The sequence below is a fragment of the Cordyceps militaris genome (assembly GCF_000225605.1).
Source record: "Cordyceps militaris CM01 unplaced genomic scaffold CCM_S00002, whole genome shotgun sequence".
In the NCBI taxonomy this organism is placed as follows: Eukaryota; Fungi; Ascomycota; class Sordariomycetes; order Hypocreales; family Cordycipitaceae; genus Cordyceps; species Cordyceps militaris.
Window position 1 is genome coordinate 4,458,392 of NW_006271970.1, and position 14,974 is coordinate 4,473,365.

At 53.4% G+C, this 14,974-nt stretch overlaps 3 protein-coding genes across 3 annotated transcripts; 1 reads left to right on the forward strand and 2 right to left on the reverse strand.

Annotated features, from left to right (window-relative positions):
* Nucleotides 1-2,058: 2,058 nt before the first annotated feature.
* On the reverse strand, nt 2,059-5,175 carry CCM_03328 (phospholipase C; the record flags this gene model as incomplete). The annotated part of the gene is made up of 6 exons (XM_006668479.1): nt 2,059-2,236; nt 2,297-3,747; nt 3,821-4,336; nt 4,397-4,444; nt 4,706-4,734; nt 4,875-5,175. 6 exons carry the CDS (start codon nt 5,173-5,175, stop codon nt 2,059-2,061), a joined length of 2,523 nt encoding a protein of 840 aa, XP_006668542.1.
* Nucleotides 5,176-7,993: 2,818 nt separating this feature from the next.
* CCM_03329 (uncharacterized protein) lies at nt 7,994-10,711 on the forward strand (the record flags this gene model as incomplete). The annotated part of the gene is made up of 1 exon (XM_006668480.1): nt 7,994-10,711. The coding sequence occupies one exon, from the start codon at nt 7,994-7,996 to the stop codon at nt 10,709-10,711; it is 2,718 nt and encodes a 905-aa protein (XP_006668543.1).
* A 210-nt stretch (nt 10,712-10,921) lies between these two features.
* On the reverse strand, nt 10,922-14,553 carry CCM_03330 (beta-galactosidase, putative; the record flags this gene model as incomplete). Its single annotated transcript, XM_006668481.1, has 9 exons — nt 10,922-12,282; nt 12,338-12,929; nt 12,986-13,054; nt 13,101-13,235; nt 13,294-13,389; nt 13,438-13,470; nt 13,526-13,772; nt 13,831-14,355; nt 14,480-14,553. 9 exons carry the CDS (start codon nt 14,551-14,553, stop codon nt 10,922-10,924), a joined length of 3,132 nt encoding a protein of 1,043 aa, XP_006668544.1.
* Nucleotides 14,554-14,974: the final 421 nt, after the last annotated feature.

The following is a 14,974-nucleotide window of genomic DNA, read 5'->3' on the forward strand; positions in this document are numbered from 1 at the left end:
TGGCACATTCGACCTAATCTCGCGGATGACTTTCCGTCTTGCGCGGCGGACTTGGCCTTTGCCATGTATGGAGTATATGGTTCATGTTTTGCTCTACAGTCCACCAGATTATCCACAGCGTGATTTGATGCGCAAAGAGGCAACAGACAATAGAGAGAGCAAGGGCCCGGCGATTCGGAAGCAGATGCACAGGGGGGGTGCGAAACAAAGAAGCAGGCTGGACCCCTGCGGCTTGAGAGGGGACCCCCTTATTAATTCGCGGAAAACGAACGTTTGTTGAAAAATGGGCGCAACACTTTACTTTGAAAGCGGAGATATTGTGAAATGAACTGGGGGATGGGAAAAAAGCAAGGGTACACGATACTTGATCCCGAGGGGCGTGTAGCCAGCTAGCCAGGGGAGGGGCAGAAGGGGAAGAGAGAAGGGATGGGAAAGTTGAGAATCAACATGATCTTTTTCCATCGTCATTACTGGTTGTATGCCGGCAGACCCCTGCTCGGGGAAACGAAGCGACTCCTCCCCGAGCTGAAGGCCGTTTCGCGGAACATCTTGTCCATCATCAGCTGTCCATCAGCATCGGAGCATATTAACTTTGCTTTTTGGTCTTCCCCATTCTTTTTTTTTTCAGCGTCCCAGAGTTATTAGGGTGGTGGACCAGAACCAATGGATGAGATTACCACGGCTCGGCCCTCTGGCGTCCCGGGCGATTGGCATTGACCTACCCTGTGGACTACATTGGACTAAAACAATGACTTTTGCTTTTTTCTTTCTTTTTCTTCTTCTTCTCTTTCTGCTGTTTGAACTCGCACTAGGCTATCGAAGGGCCCCCGGCTATCAAACATGCTTCTTTGTGGGTAGATATAGCACATGCTCCATGTTCAAAACCGAGCTGCATCCAACTTGCAGTTTCATGCTTGCGCCACGAAGATGCTGAGGAGGAGATGGAAAAAGAGACAAGAAACGGGCTGGCAATGAACTTTTTTTTTCTGCCGTGGTGAGTGACGGAACCGGGCCGGTTCCTTCCAGCCGGCGGATAACTCGGAACCCAGGGTTTCCGAACGAGGCTTCATTGGGCAGGTAAAAGATTTCTCTTTGCCCGTCCTAGAAAAGAAGAGACAAAGAGGGTACGACATGGGAATCCTTGATCCGCGGATTCTTTTTCTCTTGTTCATTTTCGTGGCAAAAACGCCGAGGATGAACTAGTAGAAAATGACAAGACACAAATTGCCCCGATGTTGTGTATGCGCCTCTGAACTCTCAACGCCATCGGGAATTCAAGACATCGAGACTAGAGTGCGCCATCACACATTGCAGACACACACTTTAGAGTTTTTGAAAGGATTTCCCATCGGGCGAGTTGTCCTCTTTTGGAATGCTATTCAATATTCGTCGAATCTCGGCTCGTCATACTTTTTTTTCCCTCATTCTCTTCCTCCGGCCCCCATCTTCGCTCAAATCATGCCGTTGACGGAGACGAAGTCAACATCGGGAGTCCGGGTATGAAGAAGCCGGGCTGCTCACCTCCCCCCTGGTCACGATGGGTGAGCCGTCGTGACGTGCGGCACGGATCGGCCGGGGGGGGGGGGGGGCGGGATGTGGGCAGACGACAGCTGAAGGCAGAAAATTGGAGAACAAGGGCCTCTTGGTCAATGGCTGTAAACAAAGTCTATTTAATGGATAGCTTCGGCTGTCGAGACGGGAGATAGCTTGGATGCTTCGGCATTTGGTTCATTGGCAAGATGCATTCGCGCAAGGGGAATTAAGCTTTGATGATAATGTGCCCATGGCTTGCAATGGTCCAACTATAGATGACAGCCAAGTAGATGGCAGAAACGTTGCATCTGGCCCCAATAAACGGGTTGCCGAAAAAATACAAAACAAGACAAATGCTTGTGGGTTCATACTTGAGGACCCCTGCGCTCCCGGATATCTGCCCGGTACAAAATGATATGATAATGGTACAATATAATGTGGCGATGTTGAGTCTGTCCGCTCGCCCAGCCAACGGAATGAAATCCTCCAAATGAACAGTTCGCCACCAAGCGACAAGCCTACGTCTCATCGAAGCTTCTTGGTGACCTTGACAAACAGCCGGCCTTCTGGCACAGCATGACCAGTCATGTCCATCAATTGTATGAAACGATAGCCTGGCTGAAGACGATCGAGCCGTATGCACGCCCACGCCCGGGTTGGCCAGTTGATCACACCCGTGACCCCTACCTCGTCGATTTTGATGCTGTATCCACCGTGTTAGTCTTCTCATACGTGGAGACTATAATGATTTCGATTGACTTACAGCAGGAAGCTGAGCTCCTCGACGACATTGGGGATATCTTTGAATGTCAGCGTTTCGCCGGCTCGACCATAGTATGGGTGATCCGATTTATAGACATGAGTCTTCTTGGCATGGGTGTCATCGGCGAGAGTGCTGTCCTTTTTGAAATCAATAAACCGTCCCGTACGAATCTCGGCCCTGGTAAAGGTGTGCAGGGTAGACCCGTGGTGTTCAGCTTCCTCTCCATGGCCCTTCACAGGTATGTGCTGCGCCTTGAAAATGGTCAAGGTCATATCCATCGTGTGCACCGTGGCCGCTTCGTGCTGTGTCTGGCTCGACGTATCAGAGTTTCGGTAGCCAGGCGGCTTGAGAGCCCAACCCATCTCGTCAGCAAACATGCCATAGTTGAGCATCATGCCATCATCAGGGTATTGCCAATTCATCGTGACCATTTGCACTCCCTTGCGCCAAAAGTAGGCGGGGTTGTAGTTTGAACTATTGACCCTCTTGATGCCATCCGGATAGCTCCGCATGAAGAAGCTTTTGTTGTGCAAGAACAAAGCGCGGTGCTGTTTTTGGTCGAGTGCGAAAATGTCGTCCTCACTGATGGAGAAGATGTGATTGGGCTGCTTTGCTTGCTTGGTATCGAGGCCTTCAAATTTCACGCCTCGAGTGTAGATGGCAAGATTTTTGAGCTTTTCATGGATGAGTACTTTTGAATTGGAGTCATGGAGCGGAGTGCATGCCGCAGAGGCAGACACTGACTTGCCCAACTTGGCGACTTGCTGTGACAGCTCGGTGTCATGGCCGAGTTCCGTCTGTGTTGTAGGCGCAGAGAGGGATATAACGGGCTGTGAAGATATTTCGTGTGCTCTCTTTGCTTTGACGAGGATCTTGCCGCGCAGTTGCTCGAGTCGCGGTACTTGGGAGCGGGGATCACACTCGTCGTGGGGGACGACGAGGAGCATGTCTTGCCATACTTCTTCCATGATCTTGACCATGACTTCCTGTTGGTCCAGATCGGCATGCATCTCGTAACTAATGATTACGGGCAGGTCACTGGCGACAAAGGCAGTGTCTCTGATGGCCTCGGCAACCTCGCGAAAGCCACAGTAGTAGGTCAACAGGGGCCCATGGCGAACCCATGGCTCTCCCTTGGCAATAGGGCTGCGACCTCTGGTGGCAGATGGATGTGGCAGATGTAAAAGTTCGTTTTTATCTGTGGTAGCTGGAAATGCGTGGATGCTCGATTTAGGTGAATCTTCAACTAGAGTCGCACTGTTGCAGCTGACGCTTCTCGAGTGTGAAGTGCTGCCAAGGTATTTTCTCGTAGTTTCGCGAAATTCGTCATAGGCATGCGTCAATGAAGCAGATGATGTGTGGCGGTCATGGTGGATGGCGGGAGACTTTGAACTTGACCTTGGTGTTGCTGAGTCCCCGTTCCAAACATCGATTTCTATACAACGACCTCCCTTTAACAGCACCTTTTTCATACGTGGTTAGTACAATGCTCCGTTCCAGCCGTCCGAGGAGCGGTTCACTCACATTTTTGTAGGCTTGGGGTGAGCTCTTGGAGAGGACTTGATGTCCTTCGAGATACGTATTGTGGCTGCTACTTATGAAGTAGTCTGTTATTGGCCGTGTGAGGTCCTTTTTAGGCAACGGCGCAGCAGCATCCCATGAGTAGTTGAAATACCATGTCGCTTGGAAGTCGCCGACCGTGTAGGATTTGTCCGGCAAGGCCACTCTTTTCTCGCCCTGGGTATGGCGCAAGAAGTGTTCAAACTTACTCCTAGACAGGAATTTGTCGTCGCCTCGCAGCTGGTCGTAAACGTCGTTGAGAACACTGGTAATATCGGCGGGCAGATGTACGGTGCCGGTGCGGCTGTCTGCCGGGAACTGGCCTTCCAGCGGAGGGGCTTTGGGGGAGGCAAAGGCTGTAAATTTGACCATTTTATGCAACGCGCCGGTTGCCTGGCCATGAGTGTTGCCAAAAATCGACATGGTTCGCATGCGGCCGCGCTTGTCTTTGGAGCTAGACTGACGGGACTTGGAGCGTGGCTAAGGAGAGTTGGTCAATGGCTGGTGAGGAGAGGAACAGGTGTGAGGACATATTCGTACCCAAAGGCCACAAGAGAGCGACATGGTGGCCTGTGCCGCCTGTGCCGCCTGTGGTAGGGAGGAAGAGCCGTCGGCAATTGACGGTTGAAGGGACAGTGACGCAGGTCAACGATCGCCGTAGCGCAGCCTGGTCGAGAGAGGTCTTGGGAAGCAAGACATGCAGCGTTTTTCAGAGATGTGCGGGACAGAAGAGCAGCGGCAGGCGGGTTTTGTGTAAAGAGGATAATAAATGAGAGGAAGCATCACTCACGAAGCTGACGGGGCTTCATGGCGATTGCAAGGCGGGTGTCCCTGAATGGATATGGATACGGGAAGCCAGGACGCTTGGCTTGGCGAGGCTGAAGAGGCTGTACCTTTTAGAGGACGGGACGGCACTTGCCAGGCCTAGTGGGCAGCGCCAGTGGCATCGGGGGGGCGGTGCTGACCACCAAAAAACGTTCAGCTGAGTCGCGTGCTAACGTTATTCGTTATGCCCTACTAGGGTTGACGTCCCATATTGTGGATAAAAAGGTGCTGACGAGGCGTGAGTCGTGTGGTGGACGATGCAATTGATGATTGGAGGAGGGAGAGTGAGGCGGTCGGTGGTCGTTGCTCTGTCTGGGAGCTGGGGCAAAGTGAGGAAGCAAGGAGCGAGGAGCGAGGGAGGGAGGATCGTGAAGCAGCCAGCCGCCAGAGCGTTGCACGGATGGACAGTGATGGAGGTTAGCAATATGCACGATGGCCGATGTTGCTGCAGTGCACAGGTACGGACAACTTGAAAGCAGCGAGATAAATGCCATGAAGGGTAATTTCTGGCAGAGGCATGGAATATAGTGCGTGTGGATCCTCCATCATGTTACCACGAGTACCTACCTTGGTGGGTGGCGACGAATAACTACTCAACTGCATCTTCGTAAGTGGCGGGTTGGTAAATATTAATGTCCGAATATAAACAGCAATTTCAAAAGAAATTCATCAAGTTCAATGTAGCATTTAGTCAACTGCCCATTCGTACAGCAGTCCAGGGAATACCTCGTATCTACCTAGGTACCTAGTACCGCTCCCTGCCCTTGCCACGCAATAGCTGCAATAGCGACTTCGCCCTGTTTTGCTTGTAATAGTCTGCACCGTGGCGGGGCACAGCAGTTATCAAACTACCCGAAATGGTAATCAGCCTCGTTGGTGATTTTTTCATTGTCATTGTATTGTAAACGCTTTGAATGCTGCTTTTTGACTCATTACAGCCACCGTTGTCTGTCAAAAGTTCCAGCGCATCGCGGGCCTACCCGGCGGCGAGGCGAGACACCACTGAAACCACTGTCCATGACAAGAGCTTTTGATACGTCTGCTCTAATTACCTCGTACCCAGGTACTTAGGTACCTACTACCTCTTGGGGTCAATCGCCTCACTGACAAGCCCTCACACAGCTGTGCCGTCATCCACCTAACCTACCTGTAGTTACCAATACCCTCACCGACGCTGAAGTAGCATCCTGAAACACAATCTGCTCTTTCATCATCTCACCATTTCACCATGTCTAACCTGCGAAGCTGAGGCCAAGGTAAAATCATGGGGCCTTCGCCACGTCTTTACATGGACTGATGGGCCGTGAGTACACACGCACCGTCCTGCACAACCACTAACCTGAAGTCGCGTGCCAGAAACGCCGACTTCCCGCCACACTCGCATCCCGGCCTTACCACGCACCTTATCACTCAAGAAGACATGACCTTGTGATACCCCAAAGATGAATCTCCGGACAAACGCATCTTTACCGTAGGCGCGCGAGTAGACATCGACGCTGGCCGCATCCACAACGTACAAGTTGGCACCCACGGTTGTACCTATGTCATCGGAGAATAGTCTCACGTACCGGTCAAGAGAAGGAGCACAACACAGAACCAGGCGTCAATGTCGGCCAAGGAAACCATAACCACAATGGCCTGCTCTCATGCGCGGGAGATGGCCAATCCATCAGTTTCCTGTATTATATGCATGCACGTGGAATGGCCAATGGCTGACCAATACTTGCTCAGGCCAAGACAATAGCATGGCGAGATATATCTCCCAGGTCCCAATTGTTTATCCTGCGACGATACCATTACCAAAGTAGGGCGCGGGGATCGTCGGCCATTATAGCAGTACGTTTTATATGGTTGGGCCAATCGTGGGGGTTGGATCGAAGCACTCTAGCTGGCCACGGAAGACAATGTTGACCATTGAACTGATCACAATGATAGTTATGCTTTAAACTTTTCCCATCATACCCCGCCTCACGTAATAACTGATGAGCTATAATTTGCGGGAATAAAATACATCCGCAGCCCAAAGGTACCTTTCAATTTGTCTGACTGGAGGGCAAGGCCTCAGTGATGCGCCCAACTAACATTCGGAAACGCAAGGGCTATTATTCCGCGGCCCTGAGGACCTACAAGAGAGGTTTCTCCAAGCTGCAATACTATTTTATAGAGTAAGAATAATATCACGGGCAGTGTTGTCGGCGAGTGTTGGAGGCATGGTCAGTTATGACGGCCACCTTGGCTGCTATGATAGTTAGGTTCGAGCCTGGACATTTCCATCTTGAAAGACATAACTATAAGTTTTGACTTTGACGTCATGTTGGTCCCATCAGTACATATATGCTACCCTTGACTGGCCAAGAAGACGGTGGGATTAGGCAAGTTGCAATGCCTCAACGAGTATGCCAAGAATGATAATGTGTGCGGCTGGATCCAGCTCCCAGCCGATTCGCTGGAATATCGCCAGGCGACTGAAATCAAGATCCGTTACAAACTCTCAGCTACCGAGTCAGCAAGGTATCCGCCGCGCGTGAACTGCATAATGACCTCGCACGCGTTGAGCGCAATAACGCGGCGATTGTGAGTTGGCGATGGTCTGGTACTAATTGGTTCATGGACAAAGTTCGGTATAGAATTGGAAAGAACCGCCATCCCGAAAGCTTATTTTTTTCCTTTTTCCATCCCCCCCCCCTAAAGTGCACAATCGGTCGTGATGGCTCGCGTCGAAGCACAGGATGAAACACTGGCGAGCTTGGATGGTCCCTTTGGATCCCTTTGGGTTGAAAGGCTTACCAGCAGTAAGAGGAGCGTCGAGAGGTGGGCTTGTCTTGTCACGTCGAGTTTGATGAAGCTACAGTCTTGGCTCCGGCCAGGGTTTTAAACGCAATTCAAACCGGAAGTTCAAAATAGCCAAGTCGATTGCTCGGACGATTACGCTCCGCGGTGCTCTCACATGGGCGATTCTGCAACACTGGGTCCAACACGGGGGCCGAGCATTAGAACCTTGAAAAGGGCATCCATCGCATAGGATGCATCCATGTTTCCCCTCAAATTGCCGTTTCGCGGTTTAGCTTGTTTCATACGTTCGTCAACGTTCACCATGTCTTTTCCTGCTCGTTTGTGTAAATGGCTGTATGCTGCCACTTTTTTCTTGTTGATTCATTTCTTTTTTGCTTGGCTGGCTGTTTGGCAGTGAATTGTTTGGACTCGTGTTTTTTTTTTCCATTTTTCCGCATCGCTGCTGCTGCGCGCATCAAAGCAACCACGTCGGGCCTGGCTCCCTGTTGTCGAGCAAGCCACACATCCATCCTGAGAAAGATGGGAAATGCACCCTCATCCGACGAGGGAGAAAATCCATACCGAAGGCGGCTCTCCAAGCATCAAGCCACGAGCAACTGGGTGCACAGTGCTGCGCACGACGACTACTATGGGGTGCCGACGACGCCTCGGAGCAAACGCGCCCCCCACGGCGGCAGCCTGGATGATGCTATTCCGACCATACCAAGTTTCGCATTTCTGCAGGCGCAGAGTATGTCGACAAACCCCCCTGCTTCGTCTCCCGGCCATTCGCCCTCAGCCGCAGCAACGGGCTGGTACAAAAGTCGCCCCAGCCGCCACAGCACGGTCGCATTCCACCCACTTCGGAGCGCTCCCGTGTCAGGGCACGCTCGGGCGGTGGCAAGCATGAAGCAAGATGACGCGCCGGGAAATGACGCGCAAAATAATCCTACCCAGCAGCAGCAACAGCAGCAACAGCAGCAACAGCTCGACGATTGCTGTTTTTCCTCCCCGCCTGACCTAAGCAGCTCCTCGTCGACGGAATCCTGGCGCACCTTGTCATCGGTGTCGGACGCGAGCCGCGAGCTGCCTCTCTACATTCGGCGCCGCTCCCTGCAGCGGATACCGGGTCTGGCCACCCGCCCCGGGAAAGGAGAAGATATTCATCGGCCAAGCTTGCGGACAAGCTTGCCCACGTCGCCGCCGTTACACCACCCTTGCTCTCCTGCACAAGACCACCCTGCTGCTCCCTCTCTCCCCACCCCTGTCCTGGACAGCGACGCCAATGACCTCGGCAACTCTTCCGAGGTGGGCTACAAGCAGCTTGGAAGTATAAAATTTGGCTCCCTCCGGATCACGAATGGCTCGCCCCTTTCAATGCGGCGAGGTGAAGGCAACATGGATCAATTGGCGGGGCTCGAGGGCGAGATCAAGGACAACAAAACGTCGTCTGATGATGCCGCCGACTCGCAGCAAATCTCTTCAGCAGACCCTCTTCTCCCAGAGGAGCCAAGCGATCTGATAGAAAAACTTCCTACTGCGACCGACCCAGACTGTCCTGTCCCAGAGCAGCCTCTCAACGACATGCACGTCAGTGAAACTATCCGACCATGGCAGGGCCGTTTTTCGAGCGAGACGCCACGGCCATCAATTGAAACCCTACGCCACAGAATATCCTCCGTCATTGAAGTCATTGACGATGAGCAACTTCGCATGGTCAGACGCCCACGAAGCGCACTCGTAACCGCCGACGACAGCTCCAGTATCTACTCTGAGAACATCATTCCTGTCATGATCTCGGCAGACATTGCTGCCGAGTACAACCATCTCCACAACGACAACAGCAACGGACCGCATTTATCCTTTCTGTCTTTCCGGAATCTTATTCGACAAAACAGAGTCAAGAGCTATCTGCAGGCAAATAACAAACCGCCGGTCCCTGTCCCTGAGACGCCCTCTCATCAAAGGTCATCGTCCAAAGACGATGCCTCCATCATATCGACGGCAAGAACTCTTAGCAAATCGCGTCGCAAGTTGGCCAAGAAGAATCTTGAAGCCGCATTGCCGCCTGAGCTCTTATCGTCCAACACTGACACGCTCCATGTCGAGGCTCCCAAGCCTAGGCCTCCACCACCGCCCGCATCAAATGATCAACCCTCTCGCGAGCGGGTGAAAAGTCATACCCCAAGCAATTCCGACGGTCAATTACCTCGTATAAGCTCTTCCAAGTACGAGAAACGCCCTGTATCACGCATGTCACGGCAGAAGGAGCATGCACTGCCCAATCACTCTAATGCCTACCAAACAAGCTCGGATCATGTGCCCGGCCTTCTTGATAGAACAAGATCTACACCGCGAGCACAGGTCAGTTTCGAGGGCTACCCGCCAAAGAAGAAGCGTGAAGCGACCAAAGCCCAGCAGCTGGAGAAGCTACGGCGGTCGCAGACCACAGAGTTCAAACCCCTTCCTAACCCCCCAAAACCTGAACTGCCCCAGAGGAGAAAACCAGTCAGAGTTCCTGTGCCAATTCCTGGTAGCTTCGCCCCCCGAAACCACTATGAGAGCTCCATGGAGCCGCAACATAACCCGCTTCGACCCATGCCCTCGCACGTCCGGCCTCACACGATACCCCTGGTGGCGCCCGCGTACATGCCCCATGATGATGACAACGACGACACCGAGCTGCGAGGGCTTTTTCCTGCTAATGACAACCCATACGTGTCGCCACTGAGCGACGAGGACGATGACTTTTGGTCTCTCACAGCAGACGCATCTCTCAACCAGAGAGCGACAAACCCGCGGTCCGCTTTCCGGCCCCGCGAAGTCTCGCCGATTCGCCACGCAAAGTCCATGTCCAACATCCTGAGCAACGACGACAACGAGCGCCATACCAGCACGGTGGCTCCCAGTACCCATCTTAGCCGCGCGCAGGAACTGGCCGAGAGGTGGCGGCAGCAGCAGAAGAAGAAGCTTCAGCCGCTTCAGCAGCCTCGCAAGCCGTTGCTAGAGCAAGATCGAGTGTCGGCCTTTTACGAGCCTATTCCCCCTTCTCGTCCGACGACGGCGAGCGCCATCGACGACTATTATAGCCCCCCCGTGTTATTTGAGGAAGAACGAGACGGCAGTCTACCCCCAATGGTGTATCGAAACGGAACACGCCGGGGCTCCGAGATTGCTCCCGCGATGTGGCGACCGCCATTTCGCGTTTTACATAGCTACTATTCGCCAGCGTATAGAAATGCGCCGATATGGGGATAAAGACTGCGTGTTGTATAAAAAATAAACGCGATGGAATATGGAAGGGAAATTTGACCACTCCCCATGACCACTCCTCTTCTAGTTGGTTGGGGAGGTGTGGGTTCTGGTCACACTTCATGCGAAAATGTGTATAAATAACCTCATATATATAGAACATAAAAAGCAGAACAGGTGGAACGAAGGGAAGAAGAATGCAAAATAGTATGGGAATCAAAATGCATCGTCACGCTTGCTGTATGTAGGCCCATCAACAAGTTGGACCCTGTCTCGACTGGTCAAGACTGGCGCACGGGACGTGAGGGAAAGCCCGGGAATCCTGGCGCCGTTGCCATCCAGAGCCCAGACAGAGACGCCAGGCCAGTTCTCCCCATTGTAGTTGAGGATGCCCTCCGGCACCGGAAACTCTGTCTGCGGGCCAATATTGCTAATGTACTTGCCGTACTGGAAGCCGTTGACGTAGAGCAGTGTGCGGTACGCGGGAGAGGCGGCGTCGCTGCTGTTATCGAAGCGGAACGCAATGGGGATATCGTATTGGTCGGCAGGGAGGTCCAGATCCAGTCTGGCCGTGTAGTAGGTGATGCCCTCCTTGGTGGTGCCCGCAAACGGCGAGGCCTTGGTGAAGAGGCCGAGTGGCGGCGACGGCTGGTGGTAGCCGTTGCGCTCGAAGAAGAGGCCGCCCTCGTTAAGCGGGCCGCGGAAGCGATCCTTGTAGTCCTCCCCGCCGAGGTTGCCGGCAATCTTCCAGTCGGTAATGGGCGTGGGTGCGCGGCTGCTACTGTTGCGGGCGGCGGCTTTGTGCAGCCTGTAGTCGAGGATGCCGCGCGGGGCCTTCATGTCGTCGTTGCCGGGCGTCAGGTTCTCGTTGAAGCCGGTGCTGTCCATGACGACGGTGAGCACGTGGCGGCTGCCGGCGGGCAGCCGTGGGACGGCGTGTGTGACGACGACGGTGTCCCAGTTCCTGGCGCCGTCAAAGGAGCCGATGAAGGTGTCGTCGATCCAGGCGGACGCGGCGTAGGCCTCGCCGCCGGACGTGGTGAGCACGAGCTGGTCCTCGTCGCCGGCGGCGGTGAAGATGCCTCGGAAGAGCATGGTGCCCGTGTTGAAGCCGTAGTCTGAGCCGTACAGGGAGACGGGCGTCTTGAGGGGCGTGCCTCGCGGGTTGGTCGTGGTGCTGTGGTTGGCCTTCGTCCAAAGGGCATCGTCGTATCCGGGTTGGATCTCGGGGAGGGAGTCAATGGCGTGCCAGTCGAGGGAGTGTAGAGAGGGCAGGTTGACGGCGGGGAAACGAATGGCGGGCTTGGACAGCCAAGTGCCGTCGGCGGTCTTTTTGAAGCATGTGGGTTGGCCGTTGATAGAAAGCTTGGAGGCGTGCCTGGGGGCGCCGATGATCTCGAGGAACGTTGTCTGGTTGAAGTCGGCTTGGATGGAGACGGTATCGCCGTTGATGGAGGCGGATCGTACGAGGTATCCGCCGTTGACAATGATGGTCTCTGGATTCATCACGGAGCTGCCGTATGCAGAACCACCCTTGGGAAGCACTGGGACCCAATAGTTGTAGGCGCTGTTGCGGTCTGGACTGTGTTTAGTGGCTGGGTTGGCCGTGGTTCGGAAAGCGGCGCAACGTACCGAGCATGAAGATGGTGAGGTCGCCGAAGCAAATGACCTGGCGCTCTGGTGTAGGAGTGAACTGGACAATGACGGAGCTGTTTCTCTGTTTGTAGTCCATCTGGCTGCCGTAAGCATTGTCGACGCCAATAGCGTTTTTCAAGGCAAATTCGTGCAGCTCGCCAAGCCCGCCGTACAAGATGACGAGGGTCCGGTTATCAGACTTCTTCCAGGTCATAATCTCGGCGGTGGAGTAGAGAAGTGTGTGGTCGCCGACGGCGTAGTCGGTGACGTGGAATTTGGAGTCGCGCCCGGATAGGGTCAGCTTGCCGCCCAACTGTGGGATGTAGAGCGTTCCCTGAGAGGTGGGGAGCTTGAAGGTATAGGATGTCGAATCTCGGCTTTGGTAGTCTGCGTGGCGAGCGAGGAAGTAGCTGCCCGTCTTGTTTGAGAGCATGGGCGTGATGGCAATGTCTTTGCTGTCGCTGTATACGCCGGTCGTGACATTGCCTGGTGTAGCCTGCAGGATGGAGGGAGACACACGCATGAATTGTGCTTCAAGCTTCATTTCCGAGTATTTCTCACGGCCAATATAGCGGTCTTCTCTGATGCTCTGATGCGGAATTAGTTTACCAGTCCCTCGAGTTAGTATGCGAGGTTGTGATTTACAGCGCCATAGTCGTACGACGTGTACCCATTCGGATGGCCCAAGTTTCCCCAGTTGGTGCCGCCAAAAATCTGCTCTCATTAAACGCCGCGCTACTTTGAGTGGTCATGTACTTACCATGTAAATGTTGAAGATGTTGACACCCGCAGCAAGGTTGTTCTTGTCAAAGACGCGAGAGAATTCGTGGTTGAGAAGCTTGTAGCACTGATCAAAACCAAAGCCACCAAAAGGGTCATAAGATCCGCCTTGAAACTATAGTCGCGAGCAAGTCAGCCCTCGTCCCATCAAGAAGATATTGGGGACAACTGACCTCGACGATGGAGAAGGGAGTGCTTGGGCTAAGTCGCATATGTGTCTCGTGTAGGTCGGTAGGCAGGTTCCCGGCTGGCCACAAGTCGGGATGACCCTACCATGGGTTAATCAACGAGTCGAAGATCCTCGAAAGTCGTCTTACGCAGTCAAACCCTAGAGGATATGAATCGAAACCCTGGATTCAGTTAGCAAAAGTCTCTGGAATGCGACTCCTGGAGGTTTGCACGTACATAGATGTCGACCTCTCCTTCACCAGTGCCAGGCGCGCCAGTACCGCCAGGATAAGAATCGTTGTCGATGAGCGGCACCACAATGCCAGATTTACGAGCTTGATCTATGACATACTGCATGTACTTCTTGTTCGGAAATGGGGACACAGAGGCGCCGCTGTATTCATTCTCTGGCTGGAATAGAATGACGGGGCCACCATTTGTGATTTGAGCTTTGGCAATGATGGCGCCAATGTTGGCCATGTAGCTGCAAAAGAATCAGGTACTATGCCGCACAAGGTACGTATACGTCACTGTGAACTCACTTGTTGGTTGCCTCGAGGTAGTCGGGAGCGTCAGTGCGCAAGACGCCCTTGATGCGCTGTATCCAACCAGGATAGCCTCCGCCCGAGACTTCGGCGTTGATGTAAGGGCCCGGCCGGGCAAGAAGATAGACGCCCGCCTTGGTGGCGGCCTCGAAAAAGGGCTCAAGGGAAAAGATGCCGTGGGCGCGAAACTCGCCCGGCTTGCCTTCGAGCAGCGCCCAGTCTACGTAGAAGGAGACCATGTTGAAGCCCATGGCCTTGATCTTTTGAAACACATCCAGGTACAGTGACGGGACGGGAAGCCGGAACGGGTGGAACTCGCCGGAGAACATGAGGGCACGTTCGCCCCGGATGAAGAGCGACTTGTCGTCCCATGTGATGAGATCTTGCAGCAGTTCTCTTTTGGCGGGCTCATGAATGATACTGTAGGCTTGGTTGCGGCCACCGAGCACCAGACTTTGAACCACTGGCATGGCTAAGGCCGCGAGCAGGGAAAGAGACAACTTCATGGCTGGGTAAAGAAGGCTTGCCGGCTTCATTGAATGTGTAGCAGATCATTCCGGATAAGACGGTCGGGGCATAGAACTTATTTTTAAATGACAATCGAGTCCCGTTCAATTTCTGGGTTTATAGTAATAACACTACATACATCCAATACTGTTCAAATAAGGCAAGGAGCACGTTCTCGGCATTGAAGGCGCTCACACCCCTGACACTGCCCATTTCGGCAAGTTCAATGTACGGATATTAAAAGTGAGACACATGGGTTTTGATGGCCTGCCGCGAGGAATGATAAAATTGCGTCCCCGTGACGCGGAGCACGAGGAGTACGCAAACTCTCTCAGTACTTCGTGGTGCCGTCTAAAAAATACCAGGGGAAGGTGATTTCAGTCACGATGGGCCCAAGGATTCTAGCAAAAGCCGGTATAGCTGATGGAGAATTTGATAAACATGTTGTGGTGGTCAAGTTGCAAAGAGGGGTCTTCTGGAATGATGGCGAGGCTGGGGAAGCGAGAAGGCGCATCTCGCCAGGATCGAATTTGCCATCTCTGGTCTGATGAGTGGATGCGTTGCTATACATTTTCGCCGACGTCTTGTTTGAATTACGGATCGCCTTTGGGGGGGTGGGTTGCGTCGACGGTGT